Source organism: Biomphalaria glabrata, chromosome 9 (genome assembly GCF_947242115.1).
Source record: "Biomphalaria glabrata chromosome 9, xgBioGlab47.1, whole genome shotgun sequence".
NCBI classification, from domain to species: Eukaryota; Metazoa; Mollusca; class Gastropoda; family Planorbidae; genus Biomphalaria; species Biomphalaria glabrata.
In genome coordinates this window covers 20,382,733-20,404,150 of record NC_074719.1, presented here as the reverse complement: position 1 = coordinate 20,404,150, position 21,418 = coordinate 20,382,733, and the positions used below count along the sequence as shown (strand labels likewise).

General features: G+C 31.9%; 1 protein-coding gene across 3 annotated transcripts in view; it reads left to right on the top strand.

Moving 5' to 3' along the window:
- Positions 1–1,334: 1,334 nt before the first annotated feature.
- The window catches only part of LOC106073365 (low-density lipoprotein receptor-related protein 2-like), a 37,625-nt gene continuing 17,541 nt past the window's right edge, over positions 1,335–21,418 (top strand). The window contains exons 1-18 of one of the 3 annotated variants that reach the window (XM_056040858.1): positions 1,335–1,494; positions 1,706–1,841; positions 5,316–5,435; positions 6,434–6,493; positions 6,627–6,746; positions 6,864–6,998; positions 7,886–8,002; positions 8,129–8,257; positions 9,432–9,542; positions 9,681–9,806; positions 10,247–10,421; positions 11,914–12,109; positions 13,029–13,218; positions 17,356–17,472; positions 17,852–18,074; positions 19,313–19,403; positions 19,702–19,802; positions 19,958–20,164. In XM_056040858.1, the coding sequence (XP_055896833.1) occupies positions 1,778–1,841; positions 5,316–5,435; positions 6,434–6,493; positions 6,627–6,746; positions 6,864–6,998; positions 7,886–8,002; positions 8,129–8,257; positions 9,432–9,542; positions 9,681–9,806; positions 10,247–10,421; positions 11,914–12,109; positions 13,029–13,218; positions 17,356–17,472; positions 17,852–18,074; positions 19,313–19,403; positions 19,702–19,802; positions 19,958–20,164 (2,282 nt within the window). In that variant the 5' untranslated portion in view covers positions 1,335–1,494; positions 1,706–1,777. Of the gene's footprint in view, positions 1,495–1,705; positions 1,842–5,315; positions 5,436–6,433; positions 6,494–6,626; positions 6,747–6,863; positions 6,999–7,885; positions 8,003–8,128; positions 8,258–8,324; positions 8,476–9,431; positions 9,543–9,680; positions 9,807–10,246; positions 10,422–11,913; positions 12,110–13,028; positions 13,219–17,355; positions 17,473–17,851; positions 18,075–19,312; positions 19,404–19,701; positions 19,803–19,957; positions 20,165–21,418 lie in introns of those variants that run through there. The other 2 variants (XM_013233895.2, XM_056040859.1) reach the window with 2 other exon arrangements.

Genomic DNA, 21,418 nt, shown 5'->3' with positions numbered 1-21,418 from the left:
ACTTCTACCAGCATCTTAATTTACCCTCTTCAAATGCAGACTGATTAAATAGTTTTAAGTGCATCATGTTTTTGATAATCAGTTATTGATATCACATGACCACATGTTGAAAAGTTGTGCAAATTTTAATTAAACATTTTAGTTAGTAACTAAAAAAAAAATTAAACTACGATTTTAATTAAACTTTTTTTCTAGTTAAACAATTGCCTTAATTAATTTTTTTTAGTTAAACTAAAAATTTCTAGCTTTTTAGTTAACTTTTGCCCATCATTGTGCATATCGAATGCGCATAATTATAAACATTTTAATGCAACATTTAAAATTATAATATATAGTATTAATATATCTTTTCCACAATTTAGTAATACGATCCGATGAAAAAAAAAAGTAAATTCATCAACTTTCGATCTATCTAAGGTAGGGGAGCCAAAGCTTGGCCATTTAGTTGGGCTTCTTCAAGAGGCCAATACAAATGAGAGATTATATATATATATATATATATATATATATATATATATATATATATATATATATATATATATATATATATGGCTATTCTTTAATACCGAAGGTCACACTTGATAATTAATCACATTGGTTTTGCATGGTCACACACACATACACACAAATAAAGAATTTTTTTTTATTTTGCTTGTTTTCAAGTAACTTTGAAAGACCTGGCAACCTCATTCAGTAAATCACGTATAGCCTACTGAACAAGCAGAGCTTTCGTCGTTTCATAGTAGGCCTACTATATATGGGTCCTTCTATTTCCTGCCATATTATAGAAAGATCTAATTTGTAATAAGGCACTAGACACTAGTTTGACTCCACTTTTTTTTTTGTTATCTATATTATGATTCCCTCCCCCAACGGAAAAACAACAACATTGTCTTTCCTGTTCGCCATGGCAGTATTCCAGTGTGTTGACATCCATTTGAGAACAGCAAATTTAGCTGTCAGAGATGTGTACAAACGCTGGTATGTTGCTCTTTCAAATTTTCCATTGCTTGTTAAAATCTCCAACATTTGCTATATTGTTCGATTGTCACATATTTGAATGTGTTGACTTGCCTTTACTTTTTTTGTTGTTGTTGTCATCAAGCGTTATTCAGCATGATTTTAAAAAAAAAACGAAAACCAACATCCAAATAAAAAAAAATATATATAAGTGAAATGTTTTAAAAAAAAAACATACAAGGAAATAAAAACGCGTATTCACAACAGCTCCAAACTTTGCCAATGTGACGATGTCTAGGGGTGGGTTGGGCAAAGACATTTGACTTGTATTGTACAACGCTAAACAAAGTAAACAATCCAAGCTCAACACGAAGTACGTGAGACTTGGTCACACCGCAACATACTTGCCATACTGTTTTATATGTTTGACCACAGTGTCTAAGGTTAATAGTAACCTGTGGATAAGTGTGACAAACTTATTGATTCATATTTACAAGTACTGCTCAGCACTTAAATTACCTCTAAAATACACAGGTAATTTATATAAATATATATATATATATATATATATTTATATATAGTCTACTCACAACTAGAAAACCTTTTAAAAATAAGGCCCAAGGAAATCCTAATATTGCTTTTTCAAATTATACCTAGATCTTTTTTCTTTCACTTTGAAAAGCAAATATTTCAGGGCATTCAGAGTTGAAACAAGATAACAATTGTGATTGTTTATGTATATTAGGGAAATCGGTATTACTCAGAGCTATAGGCCTCCATTGAACAGAAGCCAACAGCTAGGACTAATTGAACCACAATGACGAGGTGGCACGTCTTGCTCCTGTGTTTTCATATCCTTTTCAGCTGTATCGCATCAGAAGGTAAGTATCTTGCTTATCTTGAAGTATTTATACTGGCGAGTCTCTCAATATAGATATAATATGCGACAATGGCTTTGGGGTCACTAAATTCGGTGCCCATCCACATTATTTCCTATAAACTAGGTCTAAAAAAAAGATGTGTTTTTTTTTTTAATCATAGCACAATTGACTCACGATAGTCCGACGGTTATGGGACCGGAGGGGGGGTATCGGATTACCAAAAGGATCGGATTTCAAAAGGTTGTCTTTTAAAAATTGCTTTTGCTTGTAATATTGCTTGTAGCATGCTTAATGTAGTGCGCTATGATCCAATCTCTTCTGTGGACATGTGAGGGATGGGGGTATCTGGGAGGCACCGAGCTGTTTTTAGGCATCTCCAAAACTCACATCACCTCGAGCTGAGATTCGAACTGAGTCCCCTTGAAAAGCAGCCAAGCAGTCAAAGCCTCACAACCACACATCCCACTTTAGAGAATTTGAACAGTACATGTCTAGATTCGAAATTCTATTTATGATGTATCAAGACATTTTACTTAGATAGGCTACAAACAAAAATTGATTGTAAAAAACGAAACACATCTTCAGCTTTCATATAGGCTACTGTACTCATTTACATTGTAAACCATATAGTTCATGATGTAAACTTACATAAATTCTATAAATAAGCGTAACCTATAGCAGCATATATTAGAATTTACGTCGGCGACGGGTCGAATCACCTGAGTGTCGGGCTATCAAGAGTCAAGTGTAAATTGAGTTGATTACCTACGTTCATTTAGATTGTTATACGGTAGGCCTACAACTCTAAAAATGAGTTATTACATATTTAAACTGTAGGGCCTAATAGTATTAAAATTTATCAAAAATATTATTACATTATTAAATTGTAAAGAGATACTTGTGAAAACGCATTTTCATTGTACTGTAATGTAGAAATGGAACAATGAAAACGTTCGTAAATACATAATTCTCTCCCCTTCTAAATACCTCTTAGCGTAATATTTAAAAGCGTACTAAAACTTTATAAAAATTTCTTAATTTCATGTTTACAAACTTATCAATAACTCCATCAAAGATAATCCCTCTTCAGATTTAGCTTGCAATGCTATTTAATCTTGATTAGGTCATTGGAATGGTTCCATGGTATGACCATTATTAGAATATGCATCCTCTGCAGTTAGGAACTCCCTCGACTCAAAAAAATAAACTGGATCTAGAACACGTGCAAAATAGAGCCTTGAGAAAAAAGATGAAAGCCCCCTTCTCCACGCAGCTGATGTGTCCAAAGTAATGGCAAATATCCCATACAGTGATCAGTAAGACAGGGCGGTATGGAAGAACCTAAAGGAACCCTGAAAATCGGACGAATGGTGGCAGTTAGATAGGAAAAAACAGGGAACAATTGCCAGGTTCAGAACAGGGCACTGTCCAGTTGTAGCGTACTTTGCCAAATTCAAGAACTCCGACTCGCAATGTCGACACTGCCACCTGGACAAAGAGACGATTGAACATCTGCTATGCGAGTGGGCGGAACTACACAAAACAATGTGAAATATCTGGCCAGCATGGTGAATTGCACGAAGAGAGTGACTCAACGAAGAACTGCCGCCTTCCATGTCCGTGTTGTCAGAATAGTGTTCTCAATAAGGCACATCTGTGCAATTGGACTTACACGGTTCCACTTGGCATAGTTTAATTTACATACTCGTAGGCCGAAGTTAGGCCTACTTTCTCTTTTGATGGAACGTCTGCAATTTTTTAAAGATTTCCCGTCAACACTGTAAAAAATACAAGGGGGGGGGGGAACTAAGAAGGTGAGACGAGCAAGCATAAAACGTCAACACCATCGCACGTGATTTAGGCTAGCATTAAAGAGGCTTGTAAATGTCAATACCGCTACCCCTGGCACTGGCGGATCCAGGGGGGGGGGGGGGTAGGGGCGATCGCCCCCCCCCCCCCCCCCACTAGGCCGACCCCCCCCCCCCCCCGAAGGGGGGGAGGACGAATTATAGTATAGAATTCACACAATTTGTATACGAATTTATTACTTATGTTAATAATATATACTAATTATTTATATTTCAACCTATTTTTAGATTATTTCGCCCCCCCCCCCACCTTCTAGTATTTTGGCCGATTTGGTAGGGTCGGGAGGGGGCGATGGCATCAATCCGCCCCCCCCACCATAAACTTTCGAGTGGGGGGGGGGCGGTCCTATTTATTTGTAGAAATCACAGTTTGCTAAGAGAATCAATTAAATATCTATATGATTAAAACTTGTTATTGGTATTTTAACCGGTCTTTATATAATTTCGTTCACCTGTTGGCCGATTGGAAGGGGAAGAGAAAATACCTCCACCGCCCTTCCCATCTAAACCCTTTGAGTGGGGGGGGGGGCGGTCCTTCTTTTATGGAGAAATCATAGTATGTGAACAAAATTAGTCGAATATCTATATAATATAAACAGGTGGAAGTGCGATACATGCAATCCCCTTCCCCCCATCGGACAAATCAATACTTTTTCTTTTTGTATTATAGTAAGAAATTACAAAATTAAAAAAAAACTGTCACTAATATAATTTATATATGCTATAAAGTAAATTCTTATATCGAGTCGCCCAACCCCTATTCTTTAATGCAAAATGCAATCAATAGCAGAAATTATAAAAAGGAGCGAGAATTAATAGTTTTCCAGACAGAGTTTGTGTAATTTGACATGAATTTATTCTTAACTATTTTAAGAAAGACTTTGCTTAGGAAAATTTATAATTCAAACGAAATTTTTCAATATAACAGTCACGGTTGAGATGAGTTCAAAACCAGATAATCTTTTCATAGTCGACGTTTTCCAACCTTTACTCTATCTCATATTTTTCTAGTTAAATAAATTTAGGACTATAACTCACAATGTATGCTAGAATTTTATTGAATATTATTAATCGAATTTTTTTTTTCGGCGGAGATCCTCAAAACCTTAATCTAAATATGTGGGGCATCTAATCTTTTCAAAGAACAAATCGGTTTTATTTTCAATTTATTAAGGGACTATAAATTCATATTAGAATATTTTTATCATTATTCAAAAGGCACTTTATAATAGAATGAATAATGAGCTGTAGGGCACGAGAATGTGTTACTGCAGTGAAGAATGCCAGAAAACGCTTTTAGCATCGAGGCTTCGCCCCGAACGTCACTGATGAGTAATAAGCTGTAGATGTCAGTAGAAGGCGTTTCAGCCGTGAAAAATGCAAGAAAACGCTTTTGGCGTCGGGGCTTCGCCCGCGGGCTGTATTTTGGATATCACTGATTTGTACAGTTTGGGTCCGGTTCTATTCTATTTAGATCTAAGTTCTAGATCTACTACGACGAAGCACTTAGGGGAAAAAACCCACGATCTAGATCTAGATTGCCCTAACTAAATATATTTAATATTGTTGCATACAACCACTCTACCCGATTTATTTTTCTATACAGAAGAGTCATGTGGGTTAAAGCCTTTTTACTGTAGCGATGTGTGTATCTCATCTGAATTAGTATGTGATGAACAAGAAGATTGTCCGCAAGGAGAAGACGAACGTGAATGTCCACTTGAAGGTAGACCTAGATTCTATAATAGATTGTAATGTAGGTCAACTAGATTAAATCTAGCATTGTTTCTTTGGTGATAGTATTGAGTTCTTCCTTTTTGCCAGCCAGAAGCCAGAAGAGTGTTGACTTGTTTAATTGTTACGACTTGACACTTGTACTTGTAGCAGTACTGTAGTGTAGTACATACAATTATTCACTGTAGTTTACATACTAGTAGTATGATACTACAAACTGTCTTTTCCTGATTTTAGTTTAAGTTTATCTAGATCTAGATCTAATACCCAGCATTTTTCTGTGGTATTTACTCTCAAAGGCTAGAATTCTTTTTTCAGCCTGGGCCTCAATGTTCATGCAGTGTCCAACTTTCATAACCTATTATAATTATAGTACAGAGACCACTTGCGAAGAGTAGTTTTAATTTTATGTAATATCATCTGCAAACTTGAGATCTAAAATATTATTATTATTATTATTATAGCTTTTATATAGCGCTACTTTCATACTTATAGTATGCTCAGAGCGCTTTTGGTCCAATCTCATTTGTGGACCAGCTAATTTATGGTCAAGCTAGGAGTAAATCCTTCTAGTTTCCATCAAGTTTCCTTTCCTTGGCAGTGGAATAAGTAATGATTGAGTCCATTCTTTTGGCCATGTTTTTTCTTCCCATATTTTCTGGCAGATTGTCCTGAATCATTTAGTCATATGGTAATCGCATATGAAAGAACCTAAAACTTTACATCGAAGGTAGAATTTTGAAATAAAGAATCTGAAATAAGAGAATTAAAAAAATTTACATTATAAACTTTTGTAATAATTTCACTTTATAACACTTTACATTTTTTTGTAGAACTTAATAATAATTTTTTTTTTAAAGTTGAAAAATAGATAAAAGAATAGACTTTAACTTAGAATAAATATCTCATGTTAAACATTTTGCATAGCTTTATTTGTAAGTATATCTCAATTAGTAGGCCTACTGATGTTTTTTTTTTATAACTATTTAGAAAATAATTTGAATGTCAGCTCTGAAGATGAATTACCTCGAGAACAAACTAATTTAACAGGTAACATGTTTTGTAAACAATTGTCTTGTAATGCCTATATAGGTTATTTAGTATTTATTTTACCAATGTATTTTTATTCTTCCTGCTTGTATGTCCATATGTTTGTTTTATCTTAATTATTATGCATTTTCAGTTCATAAAACATGCAGACCAAATCAGTTTCTTTGTGATGATAAAAAGCAGTGTATTCATAATGTACACCTCTGTGATGGTCACCTGGATTGCACAGATCATTCAGATGAAGCCCACTGCAGTAAATTAAATTATATTTTTAAAACAAAACAAAACTCATCAATAGTGTAGTGTACTATAATTATTCTGTGAGAGGGTTAAATGTTTTTATAATGAACTTTGTTTTCCTGCTGTCTAGATGGTTCAAATAAGATGTGCTGGCAGGATCCTTATGCTGTCAAATGTGATAATCTTTCCAAATGTATCAGTTCTAATTTGACTTGTGATGGACATGCACATTGTCTAGATGCTACAGATGAACACAATAACTGCTGTAAGATACAATAAATATATTTGAGCTAAAAATATGTTTGTTTGTTCTTACAGAATGTTTTATTCTAAACCTAAAATCTTAGGATTATCTATAGAAAAAGCTGAAAGTACATTATATATGTAGCCTATATATAATGAGCAAAATATTATTAAAAAATCCATTTAAAAAAAAAGGCTTTCTAAGAGAAAGAATTCTGAACTTACAACTATATCACTCTATGTTGTAGAAGTTATTTCTCTTATTCAATATAGAAGAAAATAATTAATTATCAATAATGAATTGACTAAATGGTTAATTTTAAATTTCATGTTTTGTTAGTTACAGTAAAAAGTTTAATGTTTCAACTTAATCATAGAATAGTTGTGAGAGATAATCATCTAAAGGGATGATGCTCTACTTATTTAACCTTACCTGTAAATAATAAAGGATTAATTTCCCTTGATGGTATCAAAGGAATTGATTAATTACCAGTGATTAATTGACTAATTAGTTATTTTAAAAAATTGATTCATGTCTTGTCTATGCCAATGAATAATTTTGCAAAGTTTCAATTTGATCAGAAATTGGGTGTGGGAGAAATATGTACCAACTTTTTACCAGAAAGATAGAGTGAGTTGATATAAGCTTTGTAAAAATGCAACCATTTTAAAAGAAATTAGTGAAATTATTACTTTGTAATGCAAATATGAAAAATTTTTTTTTACATTGCTGACTTTTAAGCATCATAGAAATATGCATCATTTTGAAAATAATAATAATATTTATTTTATTAGTCGATGAATGCTATTACAGAAGCAAAACTAGTTTAATATTACTTTGTACTATTCCACTTGGAAACTACATATTTTTATTTAATATGCTTAATGCTTTTGAAATAATTTTGACAGCTATTCTTTGCAAAGCACTGAATTGTGAACACCATTGTGGAATCAGATCTGAAGTTGTTGAGTGTTTCTGTAGACAAGGATTTGAAACAAGTGCTAATAACAAAAGCACTTGTGTAGGTAGGTGCAAGCTTTCATTTGAAAGGTTTTAGATGCTCAAAGTCCTTGTGGTGATAAATATTTATACTCAGGATAAGAAACTGTCTTGGACTAAAGTGAAATATTATAAACATTTTATCTTTTCAGACATAGATGAGTGTAACTTAACAAATTATTATGGCTGCAGCCAAATTTGTGACAATGTGCCTGGATCATTTGTTTGTTCATGTCTTACTGGATATGAGAAAATAAATAATACAAAGTGTAGTGCTAAAGGTAAGAAAAAAATGCATTAAATTTACTTGTGAAGAGCAGGTAATTAATAAAACTAGTTGTTGTTTTTTTTAAAGTTGCAGCACATTAAAGCCTTGCTGATACAAAAAGAATATATATCTAGTCCAGACTTTGTGTTGAAGATGTAGTTACCTCAAGCTTAATATATGACATTTTTTTAGTACAAGTTTGGTTATGTCTACATCTAAAAGGACTTCTGGGTGAGTTTTAACGTAATTGTTTTTTAAAAGCATTTACATAAAAAGAAAAGGGGGGGGGGGGAGAGAAAAAGGACTTATAAGTGAGTTTTACCGTAATTGGTTATTAAAAGCATTTACATAAAAAGAAAAAGGGATCGACCTGAATTTGAACTCATGACTCAAGCCTCCTTAAGTTGACATACTAAACACACTGCTAGTGAGGTGCTTATGAGTATAGTAGATTGTAAAGTTATGTATTGTTTGTTACAAACTAACTTTAAAGTGGTGACCTATAAAGGCGACTAATTCAGCTTATACCACCACTTCAGTCTAGAACAATTTCTTTCCCTTGTTTGAGGTACCAAGCAAAATAATTACTAATTGATTGGTGAATTTTGATTCTAGTGTTGTCAGGTAAAAGAAATAATTGTGCAAAATTTCAGCTTAATCTGAGATCGGGTGTCAGAGAAATGAGTACAAACCTTTTATGAGACAAAAGTTTATATAAGCTTTGTAAAAAAACAAACTAAAAATTCTATTTAGCTTTTAAAATGGAGCAAAGAAGATATGTTACAGTCACAGTAACTATAAATAACTATTGCATTTAATACTTAAGTTGCTGCTGTAAGTGAAAATATGTGAAATTAAAAATGGAAGAAAGAAATAATTATAATCAATACACAGGGATCTGATTAAAACAACAGCAGCAATATGAGTATGTTGAAAATTCAGGTTGAAGATTGTTATATCTATAATCTTGGTTTACGGTTTGTAAAAATCATTTGAGTTGAAAGTTTTGAAAAATGTTAATTTCCAGTATGCAATGCAGGAGATTAGGCATATCTTAAGCATCTCTAATATCTAAAAGTAGTTTTCTTCTATATTAATAGCTTTACACCATTTCCTAAGGAGATATTATAAAAGTGAGAGGTCACTGGAGATTGTATGCAAAAAGAAATAATGAATTTCTCTTATAGGAGCTGAGCCAGCACTAATATATGCAGTGAATAATATGATCCAAAGATTTACTTTGAAGAAACATTCTCATGATGCACTTGTGGAACATTTACATGGAGTTAAAAGTCTTGGTAACTATACATACAAAGAAAAAAAAATTAGTAAAGACATTTTTGAATTACTAAGCATAGAAAAATTATTTTAAGTTTTCAATATTTGGCCTATACCTAAAATTAATACTGTTTAAATTGGTCATTGTTTGTCTTCAGCGACAGATGCTGTTTCCAACACGATTTTCTGGCTTGAAGAGGATCAACATTCTATTCCTTCTCCTAGGATTTACTACATGGATTTGTCACAACGGTTTAGAAATAAAGTGCCGTTAGTTACATTTGGTCAGCAATTTTTTTTAAGTTAAATATATGTTTATTGCAACAAAATCTAAACTTTAAAATTTTTATAAATGTAATTTTTAAAACTATTTTTTTTTTACTTAGAGAAATTTTTTTTGGCTAATGCATGACTCCAGAAAATTATTGACTCTGTTAGAACACTTGGCTGTCTAGCTTAAGTCTTATTCCCAGTGTCCAGTTTTGAGAATCATACCTTAGAGTAAATATTTCCAGCATTCCACCCAACATTAATGTATTATACCTGACAGCAAAAAATGCACTTCAGTCATTTTTTATGGGCAAACTGTTGTCTTTTCCATTTTAGTTTATCACAGTTTTTTTTCAAAGCTAGTAATGAACTCAAATAAGATGTTTAATTTGTTCAAAAATATTTCCTATCATTGTTATATTAAGTTCTAATGGAAAAACATTATTGTTGACAGGTCTCCTTCAGCCACGCAGCCTTGCTTATGATTACTATGGCAATAATCTGTACGTCACAGATGTGGATAAGAGAGCCATCCTTGCATGCAAACCAGGGTTACCATCATGCATCACTGTATTTGACCAGACTACAGTAACCAATCCTGTTGACTTAGCCCTGTACACCCAGGAAGGGTAAGTACATGTATTGATCTTTACATAATAGTTGGTCTTAATCAATGTTTAGAAGTGTTATTGTCTGAGAGCTTTTATTAAAGCATTAAAATTGTTGTATTTGCTGTTACATTAAATATACTTGAGCCACAATATTTGATTGTTTTAATTTTCTGTTTTATTTTGTATACCTTTCAGGTTTTTTTCTCTCTCAAAGTTTAAATAATTTTGTCACTTTCTGCATTCAGATACAATGAATGTTAAGCAGCATATTGAACAGATTACCTATAAATCTAATTATTAATGATTATGTCAGATTATAGCTGACTGCTACAGCAGGTCTTTGAAAATAAACACATCTTATGTGTAAATTGAAATGTCAATGTCATATAGAAAGTTTACATTAGTCTTTGATTATCTGGTTTGGGCAACCAATTTGAAGCTCATTACTGCTCTCTAGAGAATAATAAAAAATGTGCTATAAAATTATTTAAACCCAGTATATGTAATTTTGGTTCAACCATTCTTACACTCTTTGGAAATCAGAAAACCCATAAAATGTAAAAAAAAATAAATTCCATAGTATGAACATTGACTTCCTAGAAAAATACCGATTGCCAAACTTATTATTTAGGTATTATTTGCTAATTAGTTGTATTCTCAGTTATTTTTTTCATGCTTTTTTTGGTTTTTGCTATAGAAGTTCAGGAGTTTTTTTTAGAGAACTTGTATCTTTTGTATTTACTGTACCTTCCAACATACAAACTCAAATATTTGTTCTTTTTTTTTAAATGTCATACAAAAACTATGTGAGAAATTGTTCATTTCTTGGAATAATGTCACAATAAACATAACAAAAAATCAAACAATAAGACATGCCTCATTTTGGTACTCATTTATGGGTTATTTTTGAAACCTTCAATGATAAATGCCTTTTTACTTTTAGTTTTATATGTAGTTAAATGTCCAGAAAGTCAAAATTAAGAAATATTTTTTTGTTTTATATGTAATAGGAGCATGAAACTGGTTGCATGAAATTGAAAAACAAGAAGCTCATTATAATTTAGTAGTTAACTTACATAGTTCTACTTACAAAGGAGTGCATTAACATTTGAATTTGCATAGTATGTGTTGTAATCCTTTTTAAAGATATACAAGTTTGTAAATTATAATACTAGAAAAGATCTGAATTTCAAATGATTAAAAAAATTGCAAAATAAATACATTTTCCTTATGGAAATGACAATTTAATGCTGCACTCTTGATATCTTTTTTTTTTTAAATAATGAAGTGTTGATAAATCAAGTGATTTAACAAGTATATGTACACTGACTATTTGATTTTTTAACTCTATTCACTGTTCTTTAGATTGGCTAAAAAAGAAACTTTTGAACAATTTTGTTTTTAACATATTAAATAAATAGCCTTTTTGTTGAGCATTGTAATGATAGGGTGAATTTTTTGATTGCAAACAAAACAAAATAAAATTTAAACTTTGGCAATGTCATCACAGTTTGATGTACTGGATAGACCTGATTGAATCAAGCATCTTCATAGGCAGCATGGATGGTAATTACAGCTCAACTCTCAAGTCCAATCTTGTCAGACCAGCTTGTCTACACATTGATGTCACCACCAAAAGACTTTACTGGTTTGATGGTCTACACAATTTTATTAGATCAGTTCATCTAGATGGTTCTAATGATAGGGTGAATTTTTTTTATCTCTTTATTTTAAAAGATTTATATTACTGAAACTTGAAAGTTTTTTCTACTAAAAGAGACTTCTAACAGGGCCAGATTTATGTATTTAAGTACATTGTTCTCTTTTGTGTATGTCTCTAGCTGTAGCCCCACCTGCCCTCTCTTAAATCAGGCCTTGGCTTCTAATATTCACTTAATTACTGCCCATGGTAGAGGCTAATCAGGTTTGGACAATCTATAATAGTAAAGTCCTGTTAATTAGTTTGTGCCATGCATGGTTCAGGTCAATACTAATGATATACCTGCTAGAGCAGCGGTTCTCAACCTTTTAATCTCGGCGATACAGCCTCTTTCTCTTGACTTGTGTGAGACATATGAGCATTGTCCACAATTACAATGGTTTTGTTCAGGGCTTTTGGATTATATAATTTAAGCCTGATGTTGAGTTTGATGATGTTGACTGTAAAATGAAATATAATCAAATAACATTGCTTTAACCTTGGGAATGATCTACACAAAAGTCTAAATGATAGTCTGAAATTTTTTAGCTGCAAACAAAATGAGAAAGGCTTACTACATATAATGGACTGCAACTCTAAAGTAAGAATTCTTTATTATTAGGGAAAGTGTAGCTTAATGAATCAAACTCATTACTTATTTCAAGATGATGCAATTACCAGCTTCTCTACCACCAAAGCGAAAGCCCCCTTAACCTGCGATATTTGTGGAGGGGAGTGTCTTTACAAAATAGAGCTCCTCAGTCACATGAAAAAGTGTTTGAGTTGAACCATAGTCGCTCTGCGACTGAAGGAAACCAACAACTCATTACTTATTTCAAGGGGATGCAATGACCAAATTCCTCATCCCCTATTCAATTAGATCACTCACTTCTATTAATTCTTAAAGTCTCATGAATTGTTTTTAGATTGTAGTGGGTCACCAGCTTCAACGTCCTATAACATTGTTGACATTTGAAGATGACATCTACTGGGTAGGCAGCCATTCTGTCAGGTCATTCAACAAGTTCACTGGACACAGTGCTAGAACAGTTTTAAAAGATATCCCATTATTAAAGGATATGGCTGTTAACCATCCCAGTCTGCAGACAGACTATGGTAATATAGTGTGTATAAACATTTATTTGTATGCATTAGTAACATTTTTTTTAACATGGTCAGTAGTGCAGTGCTGCACTTGACTGCTCATAAGTTGAAGGAATTTAAATCAATGTCATAAAGGTCAGGGGAGAATACTTTGAAGCAATCTAGTTACTGCCCTTTTTACAAAGCTTATATCAATTCTCTGTCTTGATGGTACAATTTTTTTGCACTTCATTTCTCTCCCACCCAACACACCCAACCTCGGATCAAGTTGAATCTTGGCACAATTATTTCTTATACTTGACGAAACAAGAATTAATAAAAAATAAAATGCATTTAAAAAGCTATAATGGTAACCTTCACCTAGATACCCTCTTTCTCCCCACCTAACTGGTTCAGACAAGTGATAGTATCATAGCACACTGAGAAAGCTAAAAGCATGAAATTGCACTTAACAAAAACATTTGGTAAAAATATTTCTAATGTCACAGATTTATTGTTATTCTAGACCTATTACAAGTTTAATTACTTGACTGATTCTAACTAATTGATACAATTACATTTAAAAAGTATTTTTAGCGGCCCCCGTAAGGGGAAAAAGCCGCTATTAGGTTTGTGCAAAATGTCCGTCTGTCACACTCAGATCTCGAAAACTAGAAGAGATATGAAAAATATTATTTCATCATTAAATCCGGCTTGAAAAGTTTAGGTGCAACGGCTACTTTTGGTTTTCTAAAAGCAAACCGTTTAATTTATAAAATTAATTATGCAAGCGATTTTTTCATAAAAATACACCAATTCTAAAACAATTACGTAAATGTAAGGGAGGCAATGTTACAATATGCTAACAAAGATGGACAATTTTTGTGTATTTTCAGTATCAAATATATTTTTAAAATGTACAGGAAATGTTTACAACAAATACAAATAATAGTTAAAGACGTTTTTTCTGGTCAACTAGCTGCTAAAATTAAAAGAAAACATTTCTGTTTGTTTATAAAGGCTAATAATGCACTTTGTATGTAAATATCACGCACATTTTTTTAAATGGACTTTTTATGCAGCGATTTTCGTGCAGTAGCGTAACGTCGCAAATTGATCAGGCGCTAAACCAATTCCTTAAACTTTTTTTAAAAATCAGATTTTATTTATTTTTTGTTTAGTGCCCCCATCCGAATAAAAGAAGCTTATTTTTGTGCGTTTTGTCTGTTGGTCGGTCTGTCCGTCACGATTAGATTTAAAAAACTAGAACTCTAAAAGCTATTGAAAATCTGATTTACCCTTTAATGTTCCTCCCATAACATCTCAATAGTTTTAAGTATCTAAAATTGATTGTTCCGGATTTTTTTGTGCAAAACTAATCAACGCCAACAAATGTTTGTTTGCTCTTCTAACTTATATTACATTCAATTTCCATGCTTAAACGTTGCAAAAACACATTATCAATAATATGTTGTTCCGTTTTTTATGTAAATAGCATATTAATGCTAAATCATAATCTCTGTACTGACTTATATTTCATTAAGTGTAAAAATGTTCCGGATATTGTTTTATAAAACATGAATTATGCCTAATGATTGTTTGAAATCGCATAAGGCTTTTAAAAAAAGTAATTTACTAGAATTGATTACTGAAAATTACTTTTTAGACATTTAATTTTCTTGTAAAACATAACATAGAAGTTTTGTAATCGATAAAGAAAGTTCCGGATTTTGTTTCTTACAAATCGTCGCCAGAAATTTCCGAATTTATTTAAAAATCTACTAACGCCAAATAATTGTTTGAACTCCCTCTTCTAATTAATAAACAAATAATCTTCTCATTTACGAAATAATGTTTTTACGGATTTTTATGAAAAATATTTTAACTCACTACTCTCTTACAGTACATTTAACTTTCTACCTAAAACATTAAAAAATCTAATTATCGTTAATATTATGTTCCGATTTTTAAGGAAAACAGAATCCAAACACCAAAGTAAGGTATGAAAATCTCTCCACGTGGCTGTAGTACATCTAATTTTTATACGAGACCATCCAAAAAATTTAATTAACGGTATTACATTTATCTGAAATTCTCTTTTTCTTTTACTATTTATACAAACATCCGGAACAATCTATTATATAAACTTTTCAATTGTGTTCATACCTAAAAATTATTGCGATGTTTTGAAACGTAAAATAAAGGTTAATCAATTTTTAATAACTTTTAGTTGTTTTTTTTATATCAAGATAACGGACAGACCGACTGACAGACAAAACGCAAAAACAATGTGGCTTTGATCCTTTTTAAATAATATCTATTAGAACTCAGTGCACCAATGTCTATGAACCCTCGTTAAATATCTCGTGTAAATAAAGACATTTTTTTTAATGGTACCGGTACTAGCCTATTGTGAGGTAATGGAATTTTTTTTCTTTGACGTCATATGAATGGACTCTTTAAATGTAATGTTAAAAGAACGCACTCGGTGCACCTATGTCTATTAACCCTCGAAAAAATTGCTTGTATTAATGAAAACATATTTTAGTCTAACTAAGCCGTGTGACGTAGTGTTTTTTTTTCCTTTGACGTCACATGGAATGAATTCTTTAAATGAAATGCTAAAAGAACGCACTCGGTGCACCAATGTCTATAAACACTCGAGAAATGGCTCGTGTTGATAAAGGTGATTTTTAGTCTAGCTAGGCCTTGTGACGTAGTGTTTTTTTTTCCTTTGACGTCATATGGAATGAATTCTTTAAATGAAATGCTAAAAGAACGCACTCGGTGCACCAATGTCTATGAACACTCGATAAAAGGCTCGTAATGATGAAGGCGATTTTTATTCTAGCTAGGCCGTGTGACGTAGTGTTTTTTTTCCTTTGACGTCATATGGAATGAATTCTTTAAATGAAATGCTTAAAGAACGCACTCGGTGCACCAAAGTCTATGAACACTCGATAAATGGCTCTTATAGATGAAGGCGATTTTTAGTCTAGCTAGGCCGTGTGACGTAGTGTTTTTTTTTCCCTCTCACGTTATATGGAATAAATTCTTCAAATGAAATGAAAAAAGAACTCGGTATAGTAATGTTTATTAAGCCTCGTTATGTGACTCGCGTTTAAAAAAGGAATGATATCTTGATTTAGATCTAATCTAGATTTTTTAAACTAGATCTAGATTTTTATTACAGTATATCTAGATCTGGATTTATATTCTAATTAAAATTATTTTAGAGTCTAGATCTAGAATTTCTAGATCTAGTTTAGACTAAAATAGACTAGATTAAGATGTAGAATTTCAATTTCTAAACTTAAAGTGTAAAAAAAAAGTGTAGATTTTCATTTCCAAACGTTTTGATCAATATTGTAATGTTTTAATATACTAAAACTAATCTACTATTTTTTTATTAAATTTAAATTTACAGCAAATGAATCTTTGAAACATTATTACTTTTGACCATCGGATGGCTGCCTGGTCGTGCGGTTTGCGCGCTGGACTGTCGTTCAGATTTATGGATGGCCCAGGGTTCAAACCCTGCCCGCTCCCATCCCCCGTCGTCCTGCGGGAGGTTTGGACTAGGAAGTAATTATCTTCAACTCTGAAGGAACATCCGAAACGTGTAAAACATTTTACATCAAAATTAAATCACCTCTTGAATATTATTTGCGAATATGCAGATCCGACAGGGATCCGACTTCGACGGGGGCCGCCTCTGAGTTTGTGTAACACAAACTCTCTTTGTAATCTTGTTAATATTTTTCTTTGTTTAAAAATTTTAAATGACAATTAATTCTCTATGAAAGACTTAAAAGCTGTTCTCAAAATGTGTTTAAATGCATAGGCTACATATTATTTAAAATGTCTTCACTTTGCCTGAGTAATCATTGAGTTACTTACATCACTCTGATAGCAATTAGAAATTCAGTGTTAAAATGTTTGGGTTGTGATAGATATGAAAGGGATAACAAAATAAATATTTTGTACTTTCATTTGTTTTGTTTTATTTCTGAATCAATGCAGGGCACAATCTTGAGATTTAGATTAATAAAATTGAATAAAAAATTTTTTTTTAGTTCTAAATTTTGTTGAATCATTATTTATAAGCATAATTACATTGGGCAGTTTCATTCATTTTGGCATGATTTTCAATAATTTTGATTAATGAAGGCAATCCATGCAAGACAAGCAGATGTAGTCACTTCTGTCTACTTGGATTAAATGCAACTTACATATGTGCCTGCCCTGATGAGTTTGAATTTAACTCGCACACCAATAGCTGCACATGTTAGTATTCAATAAGTACATTTGTATACACTTTAATTTTCTTTACAATACTATAATTAGAGCTACTATACTTTATTAAAAAAATAACTTACTACATATCTGTTTGGAATTCTGAAATTTTTCAACCACTTCTAAATGAATCACTTAAAATTTGAACACGAATTTCTTATATACATTATTGATATTCAAGAAATAGCTTAATTTAATAAAATCAATAATTTCAAATGTCTCAGATGATAATGAGCATGGTGCTATTAACTTTCAGATTTGTTGCGTTTAGACTGCTAACACATTCAACTCCAAAACAGTATGTTTTGTAATAAGGCTAAATTCTACCTAACATCACTTTCACTTTTTATTTCAACTTTATTCTTTAAAGCTATTGAAATGGCTGAACTGTTGGTTGCACGTAGTAGAGAAATACTGTCCATTCCATTAGTGTCAACTGGTGCCTTAGAAGTGAGTACCCTGAAGACAGAGTCTATGAGGAATGTAGGTCATTTGGCCTATTTGTCCAAGTCTGATGAGATACTTTACACTGATGTGACTAGAGAAGGAAACAATACTCTCAATTTACTCACTAACAGAAGAACACAGCCAAGGTAAGTCATTTTAATTATTATTTTTGAAAATAACTTCTTTTATAAATGTAGGTTTGTCTTTACAAATGTTGGAATCTTATCTTGTAGATTGCAAAGATGCATTTCATATACCAATCTAGTCATGCGTGGTAATCAGTGGCCTGCTAAGTCGTTGGTTTTCCTGACTGAATTAGACAACCCTTCCATTCTCAAATGGCACTAGGGAAGAAGTAGCACTTGTACAAATTTATCATATAATTTGGAATGAATGTGCTTCTATCTTTGTGTCTTTCTGAATAATTTATTAGTTGTTGTTTTTTCTGTTTGTAAATTATGGTTCACTGTTTTTTTGTATAATTGCTACTTTACATTTTATTCTTCTGTCCTGAAGGGTCTCTAAATGAAGTGATTTTACTAATGTTGTTGGAGGCACGGTGGCTGAGCGGTAAAGCACTTGACTTCCGAACCGGTGATAGGGGTTCGAATCCTGGTGAAGACTGGGATTTTTAATTTCAGGATCTTCGGGCGCCTCTGAGTCTACCCAGCTCTAATGGGTACCTGACATTAGTTCGGGAAAAGTAAAGGCGGTTGGTCGTTGTGCTGGCCACATGACACTCTTGTTAACCGTAGGCCACAGAAACAGATGACCTTTACATCATCTGCCCTATAGACCACAAGGTCTGAAAGGGGAACTTTACTTTTACTTATGTTGTTACTCTAGTTCTTAAATATGAAATGATTTACATAAAATGTTTATACACTTTTTTCAAAAAAATTTGAAAAAATAGTTTATTACCCCTATAATATACAGTATTATTTTTAAAAACTAAGATCTCCAAAAAGAATATGTAAATTATCTTTAGATTAATGTGGCCAAAACAAAATAGTTAAAATCTTTTCTTAATTACTTTTAGTGTTGGATGGTCTGGATTCTATTTCAGTATAACATGTCTTAATTTCAAGGGATGATGTAAATCATTTCTTGCATTTATGTCCTTGTGATTGTTGTTTTTCTGTTGTAACCAATATTGTATATCTCATTTGACTTTCTTTGTGTTAGAATTAGAGCAATAGCTAGACTATACATGGATAGAATCTAGTAACAATATATAACAAGGATACACTTTGTCGTATATTTTCCATAAAAATTGTCTTTTTTTTTTCTTTAATTACAGATGTAATTAAATAAACATTTTAAAAGTTTTATAGAAGGAAGTTGCATTGGATGATTTCATTATATTTTATTTGCATGCAACAAGATCTGAGGTTTTACTTGTGGATGCTGGTGTTGTGGACAGTCTTGCAGTAGATGAATCGTCTTCTGTGATTTACTGGGTCAATAAAAATACAGTGAGTCATTGCATTCTTTATATAATGACTTTTAAGTCTTTCGTAAAATACATTAAATAGTATTGTAGTTAATTTTCTGAATGATAGAAAAAACTTAAAAAGTAAGCGAATCATTTAATTTCGTTATATTATTCTCTAAAAAATTTTTTTTTCTTTACTTAGATTCTTGAAAGTTTAAATATGAAATGTTGCAAAAAGGCTCTATCTATAGTGTTTCACAAGACATTTATGCTTTGTTCTATATTTATCATTTATCTTGTGCCTATACATCAGTCAGTATTTTTGTTTTTCTTAATAGCACCAGATTCATTTAGCTTCATTAAATGGTGAAAGAAGGTTCACATTTAAAATACAACAAGTCAATCAGCCTCATGCTTTGGCTATCGATCCGTTATCAGGGTAATACTCAAGAATGCACTACATTTTAATATAATAATTACAGGAGTTTCATATTTTTAGTTTATATTGTTTCGTTAAACTTAAAAACAAATCAGTGATTTATTTTTGTACCTTGTCATCAGAAATCATGACAACTTTGTACTATCATGTTTCAGATTTATGTTTCTGTTTGATGTTTCAACGCCTGGGAAGATTATTAGGTGCTTCCTAGATGATACATCTTGCATAACACTAGTCTCAGATGTCAATCTGACCCCAGACTTCTTGTATTATCATAAAGGAAATGTTTACTTTAGAGATAGGTTTGGGAAAATCTCATCTGCACCTACTGATAATAGAGGCTCTCATGGCAAGTCAGATATGTAAGTAGCCTGTATCATTGTTCTCTCATAATATTTGTCACCTTTGCTTTTATTTAATACTAGTCAACCAGCGGCATAGCCTTAGGCCACTGCAACATATGCAACTGCAGTGGGCCACGCACTTTCATGGGACCTGTGCTAATTCTAGGTGTATAAATGATTAAATCAAACCATTTTATAACTTATAACAGATTTCCCACAGGCTCTTGACGATTTACCAGGAGCTCCTGGAAATCTCCTGAAATTGCAAAATATATGGAAAAGTCCTGTAAATATCTGGAAATTATTAAAATCTTTTGAAAACTCATACAAATCTCCTTAATTATATAGACAAAAATTGTAATTTTTGGGTGTTATTCAATATGGAAAATGCCAATCATACTCACGATAAAAAAAACCTGGCATGCAATACCCGTAATTGTGGAATCTAGTGAAGCTCATACTTTTTAGTATTGCCAAAACTTAAGCATATTTTGATTTTCTAACACATTAATTCTTTATAGTTGTTTAGGAGAAGTTGTTACAATACCAATAAAGCAGTTGTCTATTACAGTAGAATGCTCAGACTGTTATAAAGCATCTGCAATTAGCTTTCTCCTCTCATCAATATGTACAAAAAATAATGCCTTGCTTTGCATTATGTGTGCAGTAAAGCCTATGCAGTGTAATTATTATGTAATACATTATTTAAAGAAAATATTAAATATAATTAATTTTACATGATTAAAAAATGACTGTTCCCATCACTGCTTATAAGTGTTTGTCACATGATAGTGGAATTGATTTTTCCCTCATGTTTTTTTTTTCACTTTTTCAAGGGAACTCAAAATTTATTCAGTTAGGTAGGTGTAGTGATTATATAAGGTGTTTTTTTTTCTTTTAGGAAATCTAATATTGGCAACAATTAAGGTATTTAATAGATGCTCAGTTAAACTTTCAAATAATTTTTAGTTAATAATATAGAAATAATAATAATATTTAGAAATAATATAAAAAAAACTAATATTTCAAATTTTGCACTGTTTAAATCAAAAAGTCTCTTCATTTTAATTATAGGTGGCTATTTGTTGTTGTTTTTTTATTAGCTTTGAGTTTAAAGTTTTGAGTTAATTCTTTAAGGATTATCATGACATGAAGGGTATTTTTAGTTAAGGTGTATACATTTGGAGAAATAAATTTTTGTTAGCTCATAATTGGAACTAATGTTTCTTTACCTGATTCATATTCATTTTTAGGAGCTTACCAATGTATGGT